At 41.0% G+C, this 21478-nt stretch overlaps 2 protein-coding genes across 3 annotated transcripts; both read right to left on the bottom strand.

The window, feature by feature from the left end:
- Positions 1 to 44: 44 nt before the first annotated feature.
- Positions 45 to 7793, bottom strand: haus5 (HAUS augmin-like complex, subunit 5). The gene is made up of 20 exons (XM_026158502.1): positions 7599 to 7793; positions 7381 to 7510; positions 7236 to 7298; positions 7006 to 7038; positions 6849 to 6873; positions 6600 to 6732; positions 5876 to 6035; positions 5703 to 5784; positions 5212 to 5303; positions 5074 to 5128; positions 4841 to 4968; positions 4662 to 4743; positions 4044 to 4198; positions 3592 to 3754; positions 3281 to 3361; positions 2998 to 3143; positions 2743 to 2839; positions 1406 to 1544; positions 1106 to 1238; positions 45 to 309 (listed from the first exon to the last, which is right to left on the bottom strand). The coding sequence occupies exons 2-20, from the start codon at positions 7476 to 7478 to the stop codon at positions 207 to 209; spliced, it is 1968 nt and encodes a 655-aa protein (XP_026014287.1). The 5' UTR covers positions 7479 to 7510; positions 7599 to 7793; the 3' UTR covers positions 45 to 206.
- Positions 7794 to 8910: 1117 nt separating this feature from the next.
- LOC113016698 (fizzy-related protein homolog) lies at positions 8911 to 17387 on the bottom strand. Of its 2 annotated transcripts, none has more exons than XM_026159734.1 (14): positions 17218 to 17387; positions 15595 to 15695; positions 15169 to 15288; positions 14619 to 14682; positions 14393 to 14520; positions 14222 to 14304; positions 13957 to 14140; positions 13823 to 13888; positions 13637 to 13739; positions 13301 to 13485; positions 12968 to 13201; positions 9739 to 9843; positions 9527 to 9619; positions 8911 to 9444 (listed from the first exon to the last, which is right to left on the bottom strand). In XM_026159734.1, the coding sequence occupies exons 2-14, from the start codon at positions 15652 to 15654 to the stop codon at positions 9403 to 9405; spliced, it is 1467 nt and encodes a 488-aa protein (XP_026015519.1). In that variant the 5' UTR covers positions 15655 to 15695; positions 17218 to 17387; the 3' UTR covers positions 8911 to 9402. The 2 variants fall into 2 exon arrangements, with proteins under 2 accessions (XP_026015519.1, XP_026015518.1); XM_026159733.1 differs by having other exon boundaries at positions 14393 to 14523; positions 17218 to 17386.
- Between the last annotated feature and the right edge of the window lie 4091 nt (positions 17388 to 21478).

The following is a 21478-nucleotide window of genomic DNA, read 5'->3' as shown; positions in this document are numbered from 1 at the left end:
CAACTTTAATGGATATGAGGAAGCAAAGAAGAAAGGAACAAGTATTTTGCTTCGAAAGGGTTTATTAGTGACTGATTTACACATGGTAAGACATTAGGAGTAATGATGACAAATGAGAGAAAAAACAAACAAACACAATTTGTGCATTAAATATCTACAACACAGTGTTCATTCTACCACTGAAAGGAATCCATCACAGTATTAAACTATGGGGACTTTGCTGCTAGTTTCCACCTTTGTAACCACTGCTGAAAAGTCAGTCCTCCTTTACTGACCTCGGGAAGGACATGCTGGGCTGGCCTTTCCCACCTACAACACACAAAACAGGGACGTTAACTAGAGAATGAGACGCTGGACTACTGAGCAAGGGCATGAATGGAAAATAATTAGAGCCAATAAATTCAGTTAGATATTGGCCTCAGATGTACTAGCATGAATTTTATTTTTTTTTTTAATTCAAGCCATGAAGTCATTTAGAAATGGTGTAATCACCTGTCTGTAGATAGGCAAGTTGACAGTAAGGTTTAAGACTTCATTTACTACCAAAGAATTAAGAAAGCTGGTCTTTTTTGAAATAGTTTGAGCTGCAAAACTATAATTAGATGACTTAAACCACTATCAGTCAGTTTCCGTACCTGGATTAAGCTTCTACATTTAAAAAAAGAAAAAAGTCAATAATAATCAGAATCACTGACCAGGTGTAATTTATCCATTGCATTACGGAGACCAGTTAAAAATGGCAAGTACATTTATCTCTCCATAATGGACTCCAGCAACAAAAGCCTAGTCAGACAATCAATGAAAGATCATTAAAACTGCCTAAATCACTTACATTTGGAAAGAAAAAACACTTACAAAAGTGTGCACGAATAATCTTAGTATTGTCTAAAGGTTAAACCAGGAAGTAGTTCTAATGAGTGTTTAAAACATGCTCTTTTAGTGATAACTCGTCCATTCACTTGCAGATGTTGTTCAGGTAACCGTATCACTCTAGGTAATTCCCAGATCTCAATTTGTAAAAATACACCCAGATTAGAAAGGAGAAATCTCGATTAAGCAGCAATTAAAATGATAACAGGTTATCGGTTTAAAAGATGCGTCTCACCAATAAGAGATGGCGGTTTTGACTTGGTCCCCATAAGAAAGGCCCTGTGCACAGCGGTGAGTGAGCCCTCGGACTCTTGGTACCAAAGACTTAAGAAGCTTTTGGTCCTCCTCCATGACTCTGGACAGGAGAGCTAAGAGTGCAGACAGACAGCAGTATGTTACTAAAAATCCACTGAGCATTTTATTTTTTGAGGAAATTTCTCAACATATTAAGTACGTGTACACCAAACACTGCCCTCATTTGTGTTTAAACCAAATGCTTTAAATCTCTTATCTCCCGATAAGTTCTCCTGGTTACCCTTTTGATCAGATGCCTCCAGCTGATCCGCTTCCTTCTTTATCTTCTGCAGAGTGGCAGAGTGAAGCTGAAGTAACTGACGAAGAAAACGCAGCTCAAGCTGTTGTGAGCGAGATCGGGAACACAACTCCTCCGGAGCCTGAAGTCGGGTGTGAAAGTCAAAAAAGTTACTAATATGCAATATATGAGGAAAAATAAAACAGTGAAAAAGGACACCTCCCAGCAGCTTTGGTACATGGAACTCTATTTTCCTTCTGCTCAGTGAAACTGACTTTCAAAGATGCAATTTTTATCATCCCTGGTTGTGAGGGGTTCAGCATCGATCAATGACCGTCCGTTACAATCACTTAGGCCACATTTAAGAATTGGCTGCAAACACTGATTTTGTAGAAAATGATTTGAGAAAGATCCACAGGAAACATAAGTGATGTTAGGATAGTGAGACGGTCACTAAGTCCCTTTAGAAGATTTCTTTGGAGGCCATTACCCAGGCAGCATGACTGAATAAACTGTTTGTTTTAGTGACTGAAATTACAATTTGAATATTTTAAAATAATACAACACAAAATCATGATGTCACCAGTTCAGAACAATGCTCCACTGACTAACATCTACTTTTACTGAAGCAAATGACTCAGTCACACTAAAGCAAGATCATCATAGCAACCTCCTTTCAGCAAAGGAAGGAAGGAAGGAAGGAAGAATGAAGTGGTTGCCCAGTGACTGCATTGAATGTTTTTAGCGTTCAGCAACCAACTCCAACTGGACGCCCTGAGTTTGAGTGTGCAAGACTTCCAAACTCTGGCAACCACCTTCAATCACAAGGCGACTGCAAAGGTTGTCTGCAAATAATCGGTGTCTAATTTACGAACACGGACAGTCTGCCTGAACGATGCAATCATTCGGAGTCAGCTGAACAGAAGAGCTCGTCTGCAGAGCGTTCAGAGGAGCCTATCAGGTCCAGTTTCACTGCGTGTTATACCTGTATAACCATGCACGTGACAAATAAAGAATCTTGAATCTTCATTTGTAAGAGACGACTCCAACTGCCTGTCGATTTGCAATAAACAACTGACCTGCAGTAACTACGTCGCAATTTGTGAAAGAATGTTTTAAACCTATGAGTTTCTGGCTGGGCTCTCAATGCAAGTAATTAAATGAATTTCTGTGGTATTTAGATGGTAAGGGAGGGACACAGATTTGCAATTTTCACTAATTAATCACCATATCATCACAAACAGATTGCAACTGTAGCAAAACATGAGCGTGAGAGCGAGCCGAATCAAAGAGAAAACAGTAAAACTGCAATACTTTACATATTATATGCCAGAACTCACCTTGTACAGAGGGAATGCCAGACTCTGACACACGCTGCTGAAGGTCGGGGACCGCAAGCGATGGATGGACAACCACGATGCAGGAATTCGTTGCATACTAAACAAAACAAAATGGAATTATATTTCTGGTCAGCGAATGTCACCGCTGGACAAGGACAACAATTAAATATGTTTTTGTTTTGATTCACTGCAGCTGGGCCCACAGATGTACCACCAACAAGGCAAATAGAGGGATACCAAGCAACATGCTCATACCCTTCGATAGTTCTGCGGTCCAGTGAAAGAAGTGAAACTGTTCCCATCTGTCTGGCCTCCTTAGACACAGCGTTCCTTAGACTGTTGGCTGCAGTGGTCACATCTTCAAACTGTGCCACTAGTTTTGCCTGGATGAATTCCTCTAACTGAGACAAAACACAAAGATTAAAATCCTCAGAGTGCTACAAAAAAAACCCCATAAGAATTAAATTTTAGTCACTCTCGTTTTTCACCCCAGACTGAAGCCTCTCATCAAACATATTTCACTGTCATTGATCCTGACCTCTCTGTGAAGATGAATCAGCTGCGTCTTGGCTGTCGAGTTCCCCTTAATCAGACCTCTGATCTGCTCTTGTCTGAGAAGCTATAAAAACAAGAAAGCAGAACATGATTATTTTTATGATCAGAATCAGAAAGGGTTTTATTGCCAAATGTTGAGCAGGTTTACAACATTAGGAAATTGCTGCGATGATGTGACAAATGCTGACAAAAAGTCAGTCTCCTCACACCTAGCAACCATCTAGACCACAGATCTACAATATATAATGCATGTAGAAAATATTTCATCCCAAAATATTGTCTGTCAACTCTCACCACTAGTTGTCTGAAGTCCAGTATGCTCTGCCACTGCCTGCGAAGGCTTCTTAGCGCCTCCTGTCGACTTTGGGCATGTTGGTCAAGTTGGATGCAGCGGTCTCTGACATAATCCCTGGCGGCTGCCTGCATCACACACTGCAGTTCCACCTCGAGAGCTGATCTAACAGTTCAGAGCGCAAGGAAAATAAAAAGCATGTAGAAGACGAGACAAAATTATTGCCTCTAAAGATATTACCACTAATTAAAATGAGCTCACATAGCTGTTTTCAAACAGGATGTAAATACAAAGTTTAAAAACATTGTAACATTCAGATAAAAACAACAACAATAACAGTGGCTGTTTGTTGCCCCCCCCACACACACACAGAAACCCAACTCCCAAGGTGAAGTACTGCAAAAAAAACATGAAATGTATGGCAAAGGCAGAGAGTGAATTGGAATGAACTTACAGTGCCAAGGAATCATCCTGGAGCTCATCTCTAATACTGGACACCTCGAGCTCAGCGTCCTTCTTACGGGTTTGCAGCTGGTTTTTGAGCTGCTGGACTCTGGAGCGAGTCTGGGCCAGTTCCACCAAGTTCTGCTCCACTTCTTCCCAAGCAGCCTGCAGCAACAATCACATGCGGGTCTATGCATGAAAAGTTACCAATCGCAGATTCCAGGAAAAAGAAAGAGATGATCATGGTTCGATCAAGATTTTATGTATCAGGACATAATGTGTGAAAAAATAAGTCCACTCTTACTGCTTCTGTTTATTTCATTCACTGATCATCAGCAAATGTGACATTGTTGTTAAAGCTGGTTCTACAAGCTACTGAATCATATGGTGTGTTTAACCTTTGACACTGTTTCTGCATTTTGGATTAGTTTTTGTTAAATCAACAATGATATGGTTTAATATGACATGTGCTATTGTTTGTATTTACCTCATTTTAAGACCAGATTATCTTTATTATGTCCTGATATGTAAACTGTTAGAATTAACAGGGGGTGTGCTATTTTTCATCATGATGGTATGAACATGGTTTTGTCTGCGTTACTATTGGTATACTGCAATGTGACCGCACCTCTAAGAGGGTTTTAACTGGTGGCAACTCATTTTCCTCTTCTGCTGACATATCCAGAAGGTGATCGCTTTCATAGCGGAACCTGCATGTCAAAAAATAAATAAATACATTTTTAAAATGCATTACACTGGAAATCTGGAAGCATAACATGAAATGAAAGATCCCAGTCACTGCCTTACTGCAGAGCTGTTACATCCCGTGTCACGTCCAGAGACGACAGTTTCTCCTCCAATACCTTCTGCTCTCTTGAAGCCAAATACTGCAGCGCTGATAGAACATGGTTTGGAGGGTAAGTACCCAACACGTTCTGGTGACACAACAAGCAACAGCGTGTTAATGCAAAGTCAAAATTAAAGACAGTGTTAACACAAATACAAAAATATTTTGTAAAATCAGACACAAACACACCAACCTCAACAGCACTCAGCCAGTACTGGAATACAGCAGTCCGCTGCTCACGGGTCATACTACAGGGAAAACAAACAAACAAGAAACTAAATACATTTTAAAAGCTGAATAACTTAAATCGAGTACAGTCTGCGGTCCTTACTGTGTGGCTGCAGAGTGCTGTGTTTTCGATTCGCACTCTTGTAAAGACTGATAGAAGTGGACCCTGTCGTCACACAGCTCTCTCACATCGCGCTAAAGAAAGAAAACAAAAGTAATGGATGATTTCATGAAGTCAGCAGCTGATATGCTACAGTTGCCTCGGTAAGCAACTGATTCCAGATTTGTGCGAATGTTAACATTTCTCCCAGCATACATTAGGTAAGGTTAGGTGAAGTAATGTTGGGTTAACACCAGTGTGTGAATGGGTGGATGACTGGTTGGTTAAAGCACTTTGGGGTCCTTAGGGACTAGTAAAGCGCTATACAAATACAGGCCATTTACCATTTAACTGGTAACTATAAATTGGCCCCAAGTCTGAATGTCTGTCTGATGGATAGAAAACACACAGAGTCCCTCCAAAGCAGCTATATCTGTCTGATAAACATTCTAAATTTTAAACTTAAGTAAAATACAGATTCGGGCATGTTTTACCAGAACTTGTGCCTCTGTTGCCACTTTGACATTGAGGCTGTTGCAAGAAGATTTATCAAACAGCACTTCAATTTCTGCTTTTCTGCAATAAACACACACACAAAAAGAAAAACATGTAAAAGGCATCGCGGCTCATTTTCACTTAAAATGTATTAGTAAATGTTTTGTCTTACCTGGCCATCTGTTCCAGAGCCTGGCAGTGCACACTGATCTGTTGGACATCATCAGAAAGATCCTTGCAGCTCGAGATGCAGCGCTGCCTGAAAGCCTGAAGCAGCAGCTCTCTGCGTTGGCCGTCTTCCACCTGGGCCCAGGTTCGACTGATAGAGCTCTCTGTGTAATCACAGCAGAAAATGCAGCTATTAAACGCAAACGGCAAAATAGTAGAGAAAAACCATTTCTGCCGTTCACCCTCAACAAAAGTTAAAGAAGAAAGATCTTTTCACAGCCATGTAAATTAAGTTGAGAAAACTGATATCACCGATTCAACCTTTTCAGCACTTTGTGGTATAACTAATATATTTGAGCTGAACCTGTCACCATGTGAAATGTGTGAAAAAGATATTTTTTCAGAACTTCTCTCATTTTAACTTTAATTATTTTATCTTTATATAAGAAAACAATCACAAAGTGTAACTCAGTACCTTTTGAAACAAACATACACAACATCAGACATGTTTGCATCTAATCAAAGTAGTGACAACACATCAACTGATGATTTTGAATTGAGCATAGGTGTGAATGTGAGAATGATCGGTTGCTGTCTCTGCGTTAGTGTCCAATGTGCACTGCGTCTCACTCAGCAGGACAGGCTCCAGTCCCCTCACAACCCTGACTGGAGGAAAATTATGGCGGAATGGCTGGAAGTCCTGCCCACAGTGTATATGATGGACTAACCTTGTGTGGCCATCTGCTCCTCTGTAACACTCATCTGAGAGTCCAGGTGACTAATCTCTTCTTTCAGCTGCTCTATCTTCTTCTGGAGATCTTTACGCCTTGCAGCCTCACTCTGGCCCTCAGCCTGACAAGACTGCACACCAGTAAACACAAACATAGCTTTTACAGACACTCCACTTTGTGAAGCGCAATCACTAACAATTAAACTAAATTATAACTGCTGGGGAAAAGAAATAAGTTGCAGCCTACCTCTTTGTCTTGAAGCGATTTATACCTAATAACAATGTCAAGGATAACAGCGCAAATAAATAACAAAGAAAGGTAACATTCAGGTCCGGGAGAAATGTAAAGTCTGTTGGAAAGAAGCTGGAAGCTTTGCAAATCAAGTCAAGACCAAAAAGGATACCACTGAAGATTGCCACGCATGATCCTCACATTCCTAAAAAGACAGAAATCAGTCAGAGGTTGCAGTTTATTTTAGAAAACAGGCCATTCATACAAATGTTTTTTCTTTTGTAATGAACCAGAGTCCTGAGTAAATGTTTGAGGACAGGAAATGAGCCGTGCTCTCGTTATAATTTAGTGATCAAAAGGTTTATAAAACAAAACAAAAAGCAAGCGGGAGCAAAGTCTCACCTTTGCTGGAAAACATGCTGGGTGACATATTTCCATATCGACTTCCCCGTCCCAACACAGAGTCTGGAAAACAATCAACATTAGTTCAAGGCTAAAAAGTTAGGTAATAACATTGATGACAGGTCATATAAGTGTAGATACCTACGTTTTAAAATAGCTGTCATTAGGCAGCCTGTCCGGGGGCAGCCCAAACTCCTCTGTCGCCCAGCGTTTCAAGTCCTGAACAAGATTTCTGTCTCCCATCCTGACAAATAACAGCGGGTAACGAGCTAAAGCTAGAAACAACAACAGGAGACTATTATCATCAGCCAGCGTAGTTAGCTTAATGAGTGCACGTAATTCACAGATGTCCCTCCAACTTACCGTGCTCCCACGAAAGATGCCTCTTTAATTCAATAAAAACAGTTTACGGCGCTAAAACGGGAATATTGTTTAACCTAAACCTACTCAAACTTTCAAGTTCCCGCCTGTCGACAGCATTTCCGATCAACGACCACAGAGGAAGAGGAAAAAAGTACCGCCACCTGCTGGATTGGAGAGCAATTACAACTACAGCCATTTGCTGTCATCAGCACAGACTGTGCCTTAGCTTTGATTTTACACAAACATCTCACATAATGAAAATCATGTAATGATCCAGAAGACAATATTCTTTTTTTTTTTTTAAACGTGGAGATAATTTAAAAGATGTTGTTTGTCATGTTATTTATTGCACTGTTCAACCCCAAAATCTGATCTGCTACTCACATGACTTCTAATCAGGGACATTTGGTATATATACACACATGCTCATGACAACCTGCTGAAGTTCAACCCAAGCATCAGAATGGAGACGAAAGGTGATTTAAGTGACTTTGAATTTGCCGTGTTGATGTCAGAGGTCAAGGGAATACAACTCGTTTCACTCAAGGGATGCAGAAGAGCACCTTTGAATGCAGATGAGTTAGAGCAGCAGAAGACCATACTTTGTGCCTATCAGCCAGGAACAGGAAATTGAGGCTTTAATTCATACTGGCTCATCAAACGTGAACAACAAAAGCTCGGTAAAACTTTGTCCGGTCTGATCAGGCTCAATTTTTGCTTTCACATTCACACGGTAAAGAGTTTGGTGCAAACAACATGAAAGCATGGCATCGCCCTGCCCCGTGCAAGTGGTTCAGGCTGGTTGATGGTGGTGTGGTGGTGTGAGGAATATCATCTCGGCACACCGGGTCCAGAAGTATCAGTTGTGCATCACTTAAATGCGACAGCCTACCAGAGTTCTGCTGCTGACCATATTCCCTTATGACCACAGTGTACTCATCTTCTGATGGTTGCGTCTGGGGAGGATAAGGCGCCACATCACAAAACTCGAATGATCTAAAACTGTTTGGTTGTTTTTTCTTAAACACTGCAACAAGTTTACCAGAATCTCTGAGGAATGTTTCCAGCAGCTTGTTCAATTTATGCCGCGAAGAAATTATAACAATTCTGAATGCACTGGCGGGTTTTCCATCCACGCTGTACAAGTTGTGAAAAATAAATAAATAAACACAAAGTCAGAAAGTGGCTCCTGAGTATCTTTTATTTGTTTTACTGCAAATAATCAGCAATTCAGTAGACGTCTAAATGCACAGCATTAGACTTTGTGTACTCAGTCACCTCCTCTCAACCACAGTCCAAAGGTCACAATAACCATGGTGCTTGTTTTTTTATTTATTCATAGTATAATATGTCATTAAATCACTCCAAACCTCCATCCTATGAACAATGGTGTAAAAATAAGTCTCTGAATGTCTTTTGTATAATAAGTGTGTTAAATAAATTAAATCTGAGGTAAACAAAACACATTTCAGATGATACCAATATTCTTAAGGCTTGTGATTTCTACTTTTGTATACTGACAAAAAAGAAAGAAAAAAAAAACCACCCACTTTTACATTTTTTAAGCATACAATACAAATAATACACTCACAGCAGGTGCAAAAGAATTTTTCACACAATTTTAAAAAATAAAAATAAAACTAGGTGTTGCTGTCATTCCCTTTGTGAAAAGAAAACTCACAATAAGCCTCTGATTGTACTTTATGTCTTTAGCACCGGGCGGCTGAGCTATCCGCCGATGATGGCAGGATTTTATTTCTTTAAAAAAAAAAAAAAAAAAAAAAAAAAAAAAAGGTGCTTAAAGTCACCGTATCCTCTTGAAGAGATTTAAAACTGATACAGATTCCTGAAACAAAAAATGAAGAAACTTGGTTAATGTTTTCAGCGGGTATTAAAATGGGCGGGGTTTGTTGTCGATGCTTTCTCACCTTTGTCGAGCGCGTTTTATTGAAAACGTTCCAGAAGCGTAAAGTCTCGTCTCCAGCTCCCGTCACGATCGCCTCACCGTCTGGAGACATGGCCTAGAGAGTACAACAAGTCATTCGAATTTTATCTCAATAATGTTCTTATTTAAAGTAAAGCGCTATATAAATACAGGCCATTTATATTATCAGTGGAGAGAAAAAAAACCCAGACTGACCAGGTAGAGCACTCGGTAGGAGTGTCCTGTAAGCTTGGCCACCTGAGTGAGAGCTGGATATTTCCACACCAAGATTTGATTCTGAGAGTATCCGTGGGTGCTTACCTGAAAAAGAAAAGCATTTGTTTGCTTTTTGTTGTTTTTAACAGCGAACTCCAGTTCATGTATGTGTGATGGACCGAGCTGAAAAAGCAGGAGTCGCAGGAATGATCCGAAAATGGGTTTTCATTTATTTACAAACAGTAAATGTTGACCTCATGAAAGAAGTCAAAGAAACAGTGAACTGTGACCTCAACAAACCAAACAAACATGAGTGACCTAAACAGGAAATGACACACATATAATGGCTGATCAGACCACTATGACACAACAGAAGTAAACAAACCACAAAACGATGCAGCACAGTCCAGTTTGTTAATAAACTAAACACCAAAGAAGAAAATCAAAACTAAACCCTAAACTCAAACATTTTCTGCAGCTATGGGGCATATATGGTATCACTCTTGGCTGGAAGCTTAAACAATGGAAAAAACACCAACTTTGTCCAAAAACCTCTCATGTTTAACTGTTTTCCACTTTTTCTTTGGTCATTTTAGCCTTTTTGGCCAGGGTGAAGGGAGTATCTGCCATCAAACAAGAAGACAGCCGCATGTAGCTATGATGATGTTTGCTAGTTCACCTTACATGCATTAATGTAATAACGTGGTTAGCCTACTCAACGTAAATTACACACGAACAACATTAAGCTACTCGCCCAGAGAAGAACGGCTGCTGCTGCATCATCATCCTCATCATTTCTGCTACACTGGCAGGGCTAGGGGCCAGGACTCTCCTCTTCGTGTTTTTGGGGGATGTTGCATAACAGGCACCACACCCGCAGTAGATGCGCTCGGTGTGAGGTCTCGCAGCAAGCTATCAAATACGGCGCATTTCTCGGCTTTTAAAAAAAAAAACGCTATGCGTCGCAACATTTAACTAAAGAAAACACACTTTCTCCCCCTTCAGCAGGAGGTGGTGGTGCGGTCCAATCATCCCCTCTATGCATTTCACTGCTTTAAACGCCACCTTTTGTTTCCTTTACCTGTTTCTTACCTGCCACGATCGGTGAGGGAGGCCAGACAAAGACTATACAAAAATCAAACCAAGAATCAGAAATAAATTGGTATAAATACATAAGCAAACTAAATGTGCGCGCTTACAAACAAATGTATCCAAACCAAACAATAAACGTACTGCAAACTGAAGTGTGTTATTATTATTAATGAAGAAATAAAGAATACATCAGAGTTACCGACTTTTAGAGTGCAGTCATGGGTGTGGCCATCACAGTATGTAAGGGCGATATAGCTGAATTAACAGCGAGCTTAATCTCTGAAAACCTCTTCTTTCTTTCGGGGTCGCCACAGCAGATCATCTGCCTCATCTCAGCCTATCCCCAGCATCCTCTGTCGCACCAACCCTCTGCATTTCCTCCTTCACTGCATCCACGAACCTTCTCTGTAGTCTTCCACTATCCTTCCCTCTGCACAGGTCCAAACCATTATGTTACCGTTTTATGGGGTAACTGTTGAACCCATTCTCCATAACGGATAACCTTTGTGTCAAGCTCGGATCACAAATTCAAAATGTCATTAAAAGGGCTGGAAAGATGATTAGCATGCTCCATCCATCTTCCCCCCATAAGATATCTGAAGAGTCAGTGACTGAGTGGGTTGGGGGAGGATCACTAAAGATATAAATCACGTCCTTAATAATAAAGAGCATGACTGATGAAGAATAAAGTACGAGACTCCTGCCTGACAGAATCTGTCATCCTGCTCATCACTAATACAAAATGATTAATCTCTTTATCTGTGTATTTAAAGTTCACATTAAATCAAACATGACAGTTACCTTATGTGACAGTAAGACTCACCTACCTGCCAGTTTTGGGTCCAGCAACGACAAATCAGTAATTTTGCAGCTATTCTTAATTCTGAAGTTTGTCATTTTCAATAAAACACACAAAACAGGATTCATTCTGCACTCGTAGGTTTACGCTAATTTTACATGCAACGAAACAGAGTTGAGTTTTAATCTCCCTCACTCATGATTATAGAGCTGAGGTCGATCCATGCAGAAGCCCCTGGAGCTGGCCAATCAGAACAGCTCTGTACATGTATCCAATCGACTTCAGAAAATGCTCTTAACTAGGGATGAGTACCGGTATCCGTTGCCATAATGACATAAACGGTAGTAACCAGACCGAAAAGCAGCGCACATTTCGGTGCTTTTTTTCCCCTGAGATGTCACACACTTTGGATTCTAGCCAATCATTTTACCTTTCCAAGGATAGTAGGCGGGGCCAGGTACGTACGTTCTTTTAGAGCAGAGCTACAGATTAAAAATGCCCAAGGCGAAGCGGTCAAAAGTCTGGCTGTACTTCACAGCAAAAGATGCAAACTCAGCAGCAACAAGTGCTTTAAGCTGATACTGTGATACTGTCAAAGGAGGTAACACCTCGAATCTGATGAAACACCTGGCGACGTATAGCATTTTGTTAAAAGCCGAGAAATGCACCGTATTTGATAGCTTGCTGCGAGACCTCACACCGAGCGCATCTACTGCGGGTGGGTTGCCTGTTATGCAACATCCCCAAAAACACAAAGAGGAGAGTCCTGGCCCCTAGCCCTGCCAGTGTAGCAGACATGATGACGGATGATGGTGGCAGCAGCAGCCGTTCTTCTCTGCGTGAGTAGCTAATTTACGTTGAGTAGGCTAACCACGTTATTACATTAATACACGTAAGGTGAACTAGCAAACATCATCATAGCTACATGCGGCTGTCCTCTTGTTTGATGGCAGATACTCCCTTCACCCTGGCCAAAAAGGCTAAAATGACCAAAGAAAAAGTGGAAAACAGTTAAACATGAGAGGTTTGTGTTTTTTTTCCATTGCTTAAGCACTGCTTCCAGCCAAGAGTGATGCCATATATGCCCCAAAACTGCAGAAAAAAAACATGAGAGGGTTTTGGACAAAGTTTGTGTTTTCCGTTCTTTAAGCACCGTTTAAGCACCGGCACCGTTTCAAAAGTACCGGTTTGGCACCGGTATTGGATAAAACCTAAACAATACCCATCCCTACTCTTAACGCATCGCTGCTGACCTACATTTTTAATCAGTGTCTTCACAATTACAAATGGTAATAAATCCGCGGACAGCACATCCACTGTGCATGTGGGGTCTCTTACCAGCTCATTAGCATGTTTGGACCAGGCCAGGTTGCAGACCTGAGAGCCGGTGTCCATGCACTGCAGCGGCTGCGATGTCAGGGTATTCCAAAATCTAATGCAGCGGTCGGCGGTGCCGCCGCCCGAGGCCAGCAGGCCGTGCTGATGGGGGGACCAGGCGATGGCTTTAACTGCAGCCAGGTGATCGATGTACGTCTGCATGGGACTGAGCGACGAGTGGTTCCACACCAACAGCTAAGACCACAAATCGAACACATCATCAGTGAGCAAAGCAAATCCGTAAAGTCTTTGTGGTTGATTAAATATCAATATCATCATAAAAAACAAAACTACCTTGTTGTCATTTCCACCAGAGGCGAGCAGCTGATGGTCAGTGCTCCACTTCAAACCGCACACTTCCTGTCTGTGTCCCTGCAGGCGCCTCTCTGACTGCAGCGGAGGCGTCCGCGCGTCTCGCTGGAGGATCATACGATCTCGGCTTCCCGAAGACAACTGGTCGGCGTTCCAAGCCAGAGCTCCTGTAATCAGAGTAACTTTAACTTAAGCCTCAGCTTAGACAGTCTTAGTTGCTCCGCTTGAATGACCTCCAAGATGTCTCAACTTTATCCTGGCTGATTTTTCAAGTATTCCTTTAGGATCATTTCTGAAGCCACGATCACACTAACTCACCAACTCTGGCTGTGTGGCCCTCCAAGGCAAAAAGCTTTTTGCCAGCAGCAGCATCCCAGATCTGAACATAGCCTTTGTGAGTTCCCACGGCTACAAGGTTACCCTAAAACAAAGTGCAAAGCATCTTCTTAATAACAAAAAACAACTAACAGGTTTCTTTGACAGTAGTCTGCTACGTGTACTTACCCTTTCAGACCATCCGACCGATGTGACAGAGTCGCCCTCTACTGACAAATCGCACAGTCTGGTCACCTGAGGACACTTAGCTAGTGAGTCACTGTTGCAACAACAAACAGAAATTTACACTCCAGTATCGGTACCTGGCTGGTGCATGCGCTCCACAGGTAAACACACGTGCCCAGCCCCACACTGAGCATATTGAGAGCCGACCAGTCCACCAGGTTAAGATAAAAGTCATCCTGCAGCTCTGGAGCATCCAGGACTTTAAAGGGAATCTTGGAGATCTTGCGAGTTGGCTTCCTTGGTGAACGCAACAACTTCTGACTGCAACAGGAAGTTCAGGTATAACGTGACTCCAAAGTGCAGGGATGATCTCAAACTTTAGAGCTCAAACAGCGCTCTTACCTTTTATTGCTGACGGGTGATAACGAGTAGGGAGAGACGTTGGCGCCGTCTTCTGATGACAAGCTTTTGGTGTTGAGCGAGTACTGAAAAGTAAAGGTGCATCATTAGAGCAAACAGAGGTCTGATCAGAGCACAAACATGGATGACCGAGAGAATCTGAGACTTCCATACAGAGAAGAGACTCCTCTTCTCGGGCGGGGACGATTGCAGACGTCTGTCCTCCGTCTGGGGATCTTGGATCTTTTCTATTCCTGCTCCCAACAGCTCATTCTTCAGCAAAGCAGAGTAGGCCAGCCCGTCTGCTACAGCGACGACAGCAGTGATATTTGATTCATGTGCAGGTATAAAAGAATAACAAGGAAACAGCAAAATTTAGACAATTTCAAAACATATTCACCTTTGATATTGTCAGAAGAGGCATCCTTTGTTTTTTTGTTCACAGTCGGTGACTTCTCATTTTCCTGCACATAAATCATAAAGATTATTGATCAATTTATAACATTTACACTGTAAATTATTTCACACAACAAACCAAGCAATCATCATTCAAGGGTTCGCCTTCATTTTTACCATTTTAAACATTTGGAAAACAAACATCACAACTTTAGAAAATATGAAACAGTAAATCTGAGTCTTCCCTCCATAACCCGAACCAGCCGACTTACACGACTATTTAATTTCCACTAATTCATGAAGTTGCTGTCAAAGCCCAGAGAGGAGCGACCTCACCAGCTGTGGACACTGAGACAGTTTCCCTACTGTCGGCTATTTTCGCTGCTTAAATAAAACACAGAAGTGCTCTGAGATGCTCTTTCAAGAATTTTAAAGACTTAAAGTGACAAAACAAAACAAAAAAAATTTCCACAACATCAGAATTAGAACTTGAACCACTGGGTGTGTCCACACAGCTCTCTTACAAAAACCCAAAACTTAAAACACAGCCTCACGTTGATCCTGTGAAAGTTGATATTCCAGTTTGCCCCCGCTCTGGTAGGTATGAATCGGTCTCCAAGCTTAGTGGGCGAGGACAGTGGTGAGCCGGCGGGTGTCCGACTGTTCTGCAGTTTCTGCAACACAAACATTTATCATTAAGTATGTACGTTTATGAACACAGAGGTTTGTTAGTGATTACGTCATCTAAGATCTAACTTAATAATGTCACACATTCAGCACTGATGCACATCTTTATTAAGTTCCCATACTACAGCCAATGTGGTTACAATATCAGAGTAGATAAAAGAATAATTCTCTACAAGGAATAAATTAATAAAGCAAATTTCAAATCAGATGAAGGGATGGAAAAAAATGACACTTTATCATATTATTAATGATGAAAACTAGGAAGAGGAGGAGAAACTAAGCGAACGACTCACAAAGATGTCATTCTCGGTGTTAATTTGGCGTAGGAGGCGATGTTCATAGTCGGGATCCATCCTGGACCCTGAACCCTCAACCGCAGAGTGGGAGGACACAGCTGTGCAATACAAACAAGGGAGTTAATAAATAAGCAAGCAGTTTAATCGAGACAATGTAAAAGTCATCCCATTGTGATAACACTTTCTTTGCAACCACAATCTTTGCCTAAAAGTTTTTATGGACCAAGTTTTGGATATATAAAATGAACGCTGTGAAATTTTTGTGTTTTAAGATATTTGGATTTTACAATAGTCCACCCCCATCATAAAAAATAAATCAAGATATGTAATTTGGAACCAACACATCAAAAAAATCTAAAGTTGAACAAAAATCAGGCAGTCCTACAGAGTACCATCTGAAAACTCTAGGATGGCGTTTTATTTGTATCACACTATGTGCTGACATTTTTGTTTTTGTCATATTTACTCAACCAGCATCACAGTTGAGTAAAAATATGGAGATTTTGATGAAGAATTTAAAGTTAAAAGTGTTTTACATGTTTTATTTTGCATTACTGTGAAGTTTGACTTTATACTGTTTGGAAATGATCACTCTTTTGCAACATGAATGTATTAGTTTGTGCTCAAACACGGGACTTCACAGGACCGCTTTGACACTTTTAAAGTACCCGTTCCTAACTAGTGGTTCATTTTTATGGTAAGAAAGCCCAAAGGATACATCAGACTTTTATCTTTAATACTTTTTGAGCTGTTCAAGTTCAAACATTGCCTCAGATTTCAAAGTGTGAACAAACCTGCTGGAAACCCCATTTTTCTAATAAAATTATCTAGAAAAGCATCTTATAAAAGCTTTAAACTTCACAGAAATCTGTATATATTAATACAATTTGGAGCATAAAACTTTTAGGTACATCTGGGATGGTCGAGCAGGAGGACCATGAGAATTATATTGTGCCCACTTTTGTTGCTTTATGTCTGTGAAGGTTCTCAGTCATCGTAGTCTAAGGAGCTTGGAAAGAAAAGCGTCTGCACTTCTTTAAGTTGCTTGAAGTTCAGAACTGAAGAAGCTTCTCGGATGAGAGGTGAGACGTCTTCAAGCAACTTAAAGAAGTCCAGACGCTTTTCTTTCCAAGCTCCTTTGGCCTTTTGTTGCTTTGTTTCGTTTTTGTGGTCACATTTTAGGTGGACGCAGAAAATTAGAGTAAAGACGGGGTGTTTTTCTGATTTAAGTTTTAAAATGATAAAAGCAAGAAGTTGTTTTTTTTTAAAAAATGTTGTTAAGTCGTTATCTTGAAGTTGTAGCAGGCTAAAAGCAGCAGTTTCAGTGCTCACCTGCTAACTGTGCACTGCAAAACAAATCGATTACTCAACTTTAAATAAGCAGAACATTTAGCCCCAACTACACCGAATCAGTGCTAGTTTCAAAAGCACTAATTACCTCAGAGTAACAGCACAACTCATTATTAACCAGTTACGAGAATCTAACATGCTTCCGAGATTCATTTGTAGCTAAATGTCTTCAAAGACGCTTATTTGTGCTAAATTAGAAGCAGCCAATGATAACTACCGTTAGCTTACTTAGCTAAGGGCTATCCGCTCATATTTGTCGGGACAGCATACCTAAAACGAGCCAGCTCCGGCAGACCACCTCCGGACAGAAACAGCGGGGGCAGACGATCCGGACCGGCTATTTAAAACCATTCAGGCTCAGGTGCGGCTTGTTGTTTAGCTGAGGTCTACGTAACATTGCATTGTGGGAGTTTTGTGTCACTCCGGTGACGTACATCATAACACGGAAGTGTCCATATTTATTGCTGCAAGCAGGATGCTGTAAGGTGGGATACTGGAGCCAACTACCGGGAAAAAGAAGTGTTTTAAAAGTAGTGATCGTGGATAAAGACTGACACGGTTAGGATGTTATATTTATCCCAATATCTGTGCTACAGTTAAAGTGATGTCATAAATTAGTCTCACCAAATGGTCCAAAATATTAAAGGGGAAGCAGTTTAACATCAACATGAGTCGTGCTGGGAACTTCTGATGCAGCAGCTCAAACTTAAATAAAACCATTAAAAGCGAACACCTCCTGCCATTGTGTTTCAGTTACCTGTAATACCCACGTTTCAAGTATAGAGGGAGCACTCGACCCATAGCTGGATAGATGCTCACGGCATACATCTTTAGAAGAACAGAACAGAATAAATAGCCACTTTATTGTCATTCAGCACACACACCAGTTAGTGCACATCAGAATATCATTTTGGTGCTTTTATTCACCATTGATTGTACAATATAAATAACAAATAAATCTAAATCTAGGGTATGAAAAGAATCTATGCACACTTAAGAATATAAGAGAAATTTATATACATTATTTAAAAAAGAAAAGAGGAAAACTTGCACAGAATACTGGGAAAATAAAACAAAAAACATACATTGCACAGCAAAAATAACAGTATTTAATAACTTAATAACTTCTGATATAATCCTGGCTGGACGTTTGACCACTCTTCCTGCATGGACCAAGCGTAGTCCACTTTCAGTAGGGTTGAGGTCGGGTCTTTGAGAAGGCCATTCCAGATGTTAATGTCAACCTACAACCAGTTTTGATGTGTGCTTTATATCACTGCTGTGTTTAAATACCCACTTGTGTCCCAGTTTCAACTGTCTGGATGTGGACTGGAGGTGAAGATTCCTCCTCTTCATTATTCCATCCACTTTTTGCAGTGTAGCAGTCCCACCCAGGGCACGGTAAATGGTAAATGGCCTGTATTTGTATAGCGCTTTTACTAGTCCCTAAGGAGCCCAAAGGGCTTTTACACATCCAGTCATCCACCCATTCACACACACACATTCACACACTGGTGATGGCAGCTGCATTGTAGCCACCCTGTTTGAATTTGTAATTCTTGGAATCTGCAGTTGTTTGGAGACGGCTCCAGAGACTTTTTTCCAACTTGTGTAAATGTACATTTCTTCTTTATAGATATTGACGGAGTTTTTTGGATTTTCACATTGTTCTGAGTATCAGTGAATCTACTGAGTGCTCTCAAGCAAATCCTTCTCATGCAGGCAACAAAAAACTACCAGCTGTAGTCGATCACGACCACCACAAAGAAGGTAATAGAAGTTCACCGTCTCTTTTTTTGTATCCACATGTCACAGTAAGCAAATGAAAGTATTTTATGCATTTTTAATAAAAGCCGATCACAAACCTCAGTAAAGTCAGTGGTTTCAGCTTCTGAGGATCTACTTTCAAACTGTTTAGAGGAGGGATATTGGCTTTATTGGACAAAGAACGATGAATAAGGAGGAAAAGAGGAAGACCACAGAGAAGATCCATGGATGCAGCAAAGGTGGACATGCAGAGGGTTGGTGTGACAGAAGAGAATACCAGGGATCGAGTGAGCTGGAGGCAGATGATGTGCTGTGGTGATCCCTAAAGGGAGCAGCTGAAATAAGAAAGACAGGGTTCAGTGAGAAATCAGGGAATCAATAACAAAGTACGAGTACTCTGCTGGTCCTGCGCTGGGAAATTCAGCTGTAGAAATAAAAGCTTCAGCTATGATGATCTAACATTATGTTAAGAAGAAATATCCTCTCTGCCTTCATTTTTCCAGCACAAACCTGTAGTGTAACATCTTACTGAACAACAGTCAGTAAATTGGATGCTTAATATAAGGTGGGATTGTGTCTTCACTTTCTATTCGGGCTCATTGTCTGCTACAAACTCTGCTGAAACTAAGTAAGATCGCAGCTCATCTGAGAAAAAAAATGCAGATGGAGTGACTCACAATGAAATATTTGATCATCTAATCAAATCTGAAGCCTGGTTTTGTTTTAAGAGAGTCTGGGTGTATTTTTAGACCCGACAGCTTGCGTGTCCCACTGTCCTGCTCTAGATGATATTGTAACAGGATTATAGAGTCATAAAGTGAGTGTGTGTGTGTTTGAATGTTGCATGCTCATCCAAACAGACTGCTGAAAGTACTTTTCTGCCACCGCCTCCCTCCATACAGTAAAGTGGCCTTTGAAATGCACAGCTAATGACCATGCAGCAGCAACAAAAGCCTGAGCACTGGGCCTTTAATGCTGCCAATTGTAGTGATGATAATCACACACTGAGCGCAGAGAGGGCTTCCCCCCCGTGAACTTCACTGTGTGTTTTCTGGTGAGTGGGCCTAAAGAAATTTACCACATCAGACACACAACGTAGTCCTGCAAGTGTGAACGAAGCATCGCATCGCATCACCCCACACACACACACACACACACACACACACACACTCACTCACTCACTCACTCACACTCTCTCTCTCTCTCTCTCGATCTATTTGTCCCCCTCAGACACACCCACACAGCACTGGCGCCAACAACTAAATCCCCCACCCCTTTTCCTCCCTCCCCCCGTTAGCTGACCTCTAATTATGTCATGCGAAAAAGCTGTGTCCCATTGAAAAGCTCCCTTAATCAAACCCAATTAATTCCGCTTTTTTCCCTTATTATCCTTTGCAAGAAACGCTTCTTTCCAATAAGACTGTTAACTCCAACCGTGGCGCTTTCAGATCTACTCGGGTGCAGGAGCAAAATAATAGACTGCACAATTAATCAATTAGTCATTAGGGATTCAGTTGTTCCTAATGAACACAGTTGCTGTGTAGAAGAGGGGCGTTAGAGATGCCTCAAAGTTCCTCGTCTTTCTGTTTGGAAATGTGTCTACAAGTTGAATTCTTTGACTTTCACCGCTGTACTGCACAAGAAAACACAACTGAAAGAACTTTATGAATTTTGTTACACTACTGATCACGTTGGCTTCAGTCATTTAATTGACTTCCTAATGTGTCACCTGTGTTCCTGGCAGTGTTGGTCAAGTTACTTGAAAAAAGAAATCAGTAACTACTTCCCCAAAAAAGTAATCCCGTTACTTTACTAATTACTTATTTTCAAAAGTAATTAATTACTTAGTTACTTTTTAAAAACACGATTTACAACCTGAGTAGGTGATAAAGTGATAGATCTTTCAGCCCAATTCTACTTTTTCTGCATAATCCATCATACAAAATGTAATCAAATGGAAAAGTCTCTTTTTTAAACTTGTTTTATTAGTTTTAATCTTTTAACTTTATGCATCAAGCAAAGATTTAATTATCTGCAACATTCTCTGACTGGAAGAAATTAGTTTAACATTTAAACCTATTTTCTGCACATTCCAGCTCATAAAATAAAATATTTTTTGTGTTTACACTCAGTCTTTCAAATAGATGCAAGTAAAACACAGCAGAAAATAAATAAAGTCAAAGACTCAGCGGTCCTGTTGCTCTATTTTCACCTGTAAAGCAGGAGTGGGGCAGGCGGAGGTTTACCCTGGTGCAGGTGTGCCGCGGTCAGTGGAAGAATCCGCGAGTTTCTCTGTGAGTTTCCCATTACGTCGTAGCTACTCGGTGCTTGTTGGAAGTTTAGGGGTTTTTTCGCTGTAAAAAGAAGTTTTCTTCCCACGCACAGCGGACACTAATGTTTTTGTCACTTTTTATGGAATCAAACTCAAAGTAAGGTCAGTACTTCCACGCTTCAAACGCTGCACGCTCATACTCTCTCTGCACTCGATATATGATCCACTGTTGATCTGCACACAGCTGTTGTCACGAATGTCGCACTCGCTTACGTCACTGTCGTGAGACATTCTCGCAAGAAAATCACGGTTTTAGTAACGCAGTAACGCAGCGTTCCTACGGGAAAGTAACGGTAATCTAATTACCGTTTTTGCAATAGTAATCCCTTACTTTACTCGTTACTTGAAAAAAGTAATCGGATAACGCGTTACTGCCCATCTCTGGTTCCTGGTAATTGGCTGGTAATCAGTGGTAATGCAGAGTTTGCATGA

The sequence above is a fragment of the Astatotilapia calliptera genome, chromosome 23 (genome assembly GCF_900246225.1).
Source record: "Astatotilapia calliptera chromosome 23, fAstCal1.2, whole genome shotgun sequence".
NCBI lineage: Eukaryota > Metazoa > Chordata > Actinopteri > Cichliformes > Cichlidae > Astatotilapia > Astatotilapia calliptera.
The sequence above is the reverse complement of the archived record's forward strand: the minus strand, read 5'-3'. Positions and strand labels throughout refer to the sequence as shown.

Excerpts from the sequence above, each read along its gene's own strand:
- haus5 (XM_026158502.1), bottom strand. The coding sequence starts at position 7,478 with ATGGGAGACAGAAATCTTGTTCAGGACTTGAAACGCTGGGCGACAGAG. Across the intron at positions 1,239-1,405 it reads GGAGGCATCTGATCAAAAGG|CTCTCCTGTCCAGAGTCATG; the intron begins GTAACCAGGAGA and ends CTGCACTCTTAG. Across the intron at positions 310-1,105 it reads AAAACCGCCATCTCTTATTG|GTGGGAAAGGCCAGCCCAGC; the intron begins GTGAGACGCATC and ends TGTGTGTTGTAG.
- LOC113016698 (XM_026159733.1), bottom strand. The coding sequence starts at position 15,654 with ATGGATCCCGACTATGAACATCGCCTCCTACGCCAAATTAACACCGAG. Across the intron at positions 15,289-15,594 it reads ACACCGAGAATGACATCTTT|AAACTGCAGAACAGTCGGAC; the intron begins GTGAGTCGTTCG and ends TTTGTGTTGCAG. Across the intron at positions 9,844-12,967 it reads CCAAACATGCTAATGAGCTG|GTAAGCACCCACGGATACTC; the intron begins GTAAGAGACCCC and ends TTTCTTTTTCAG.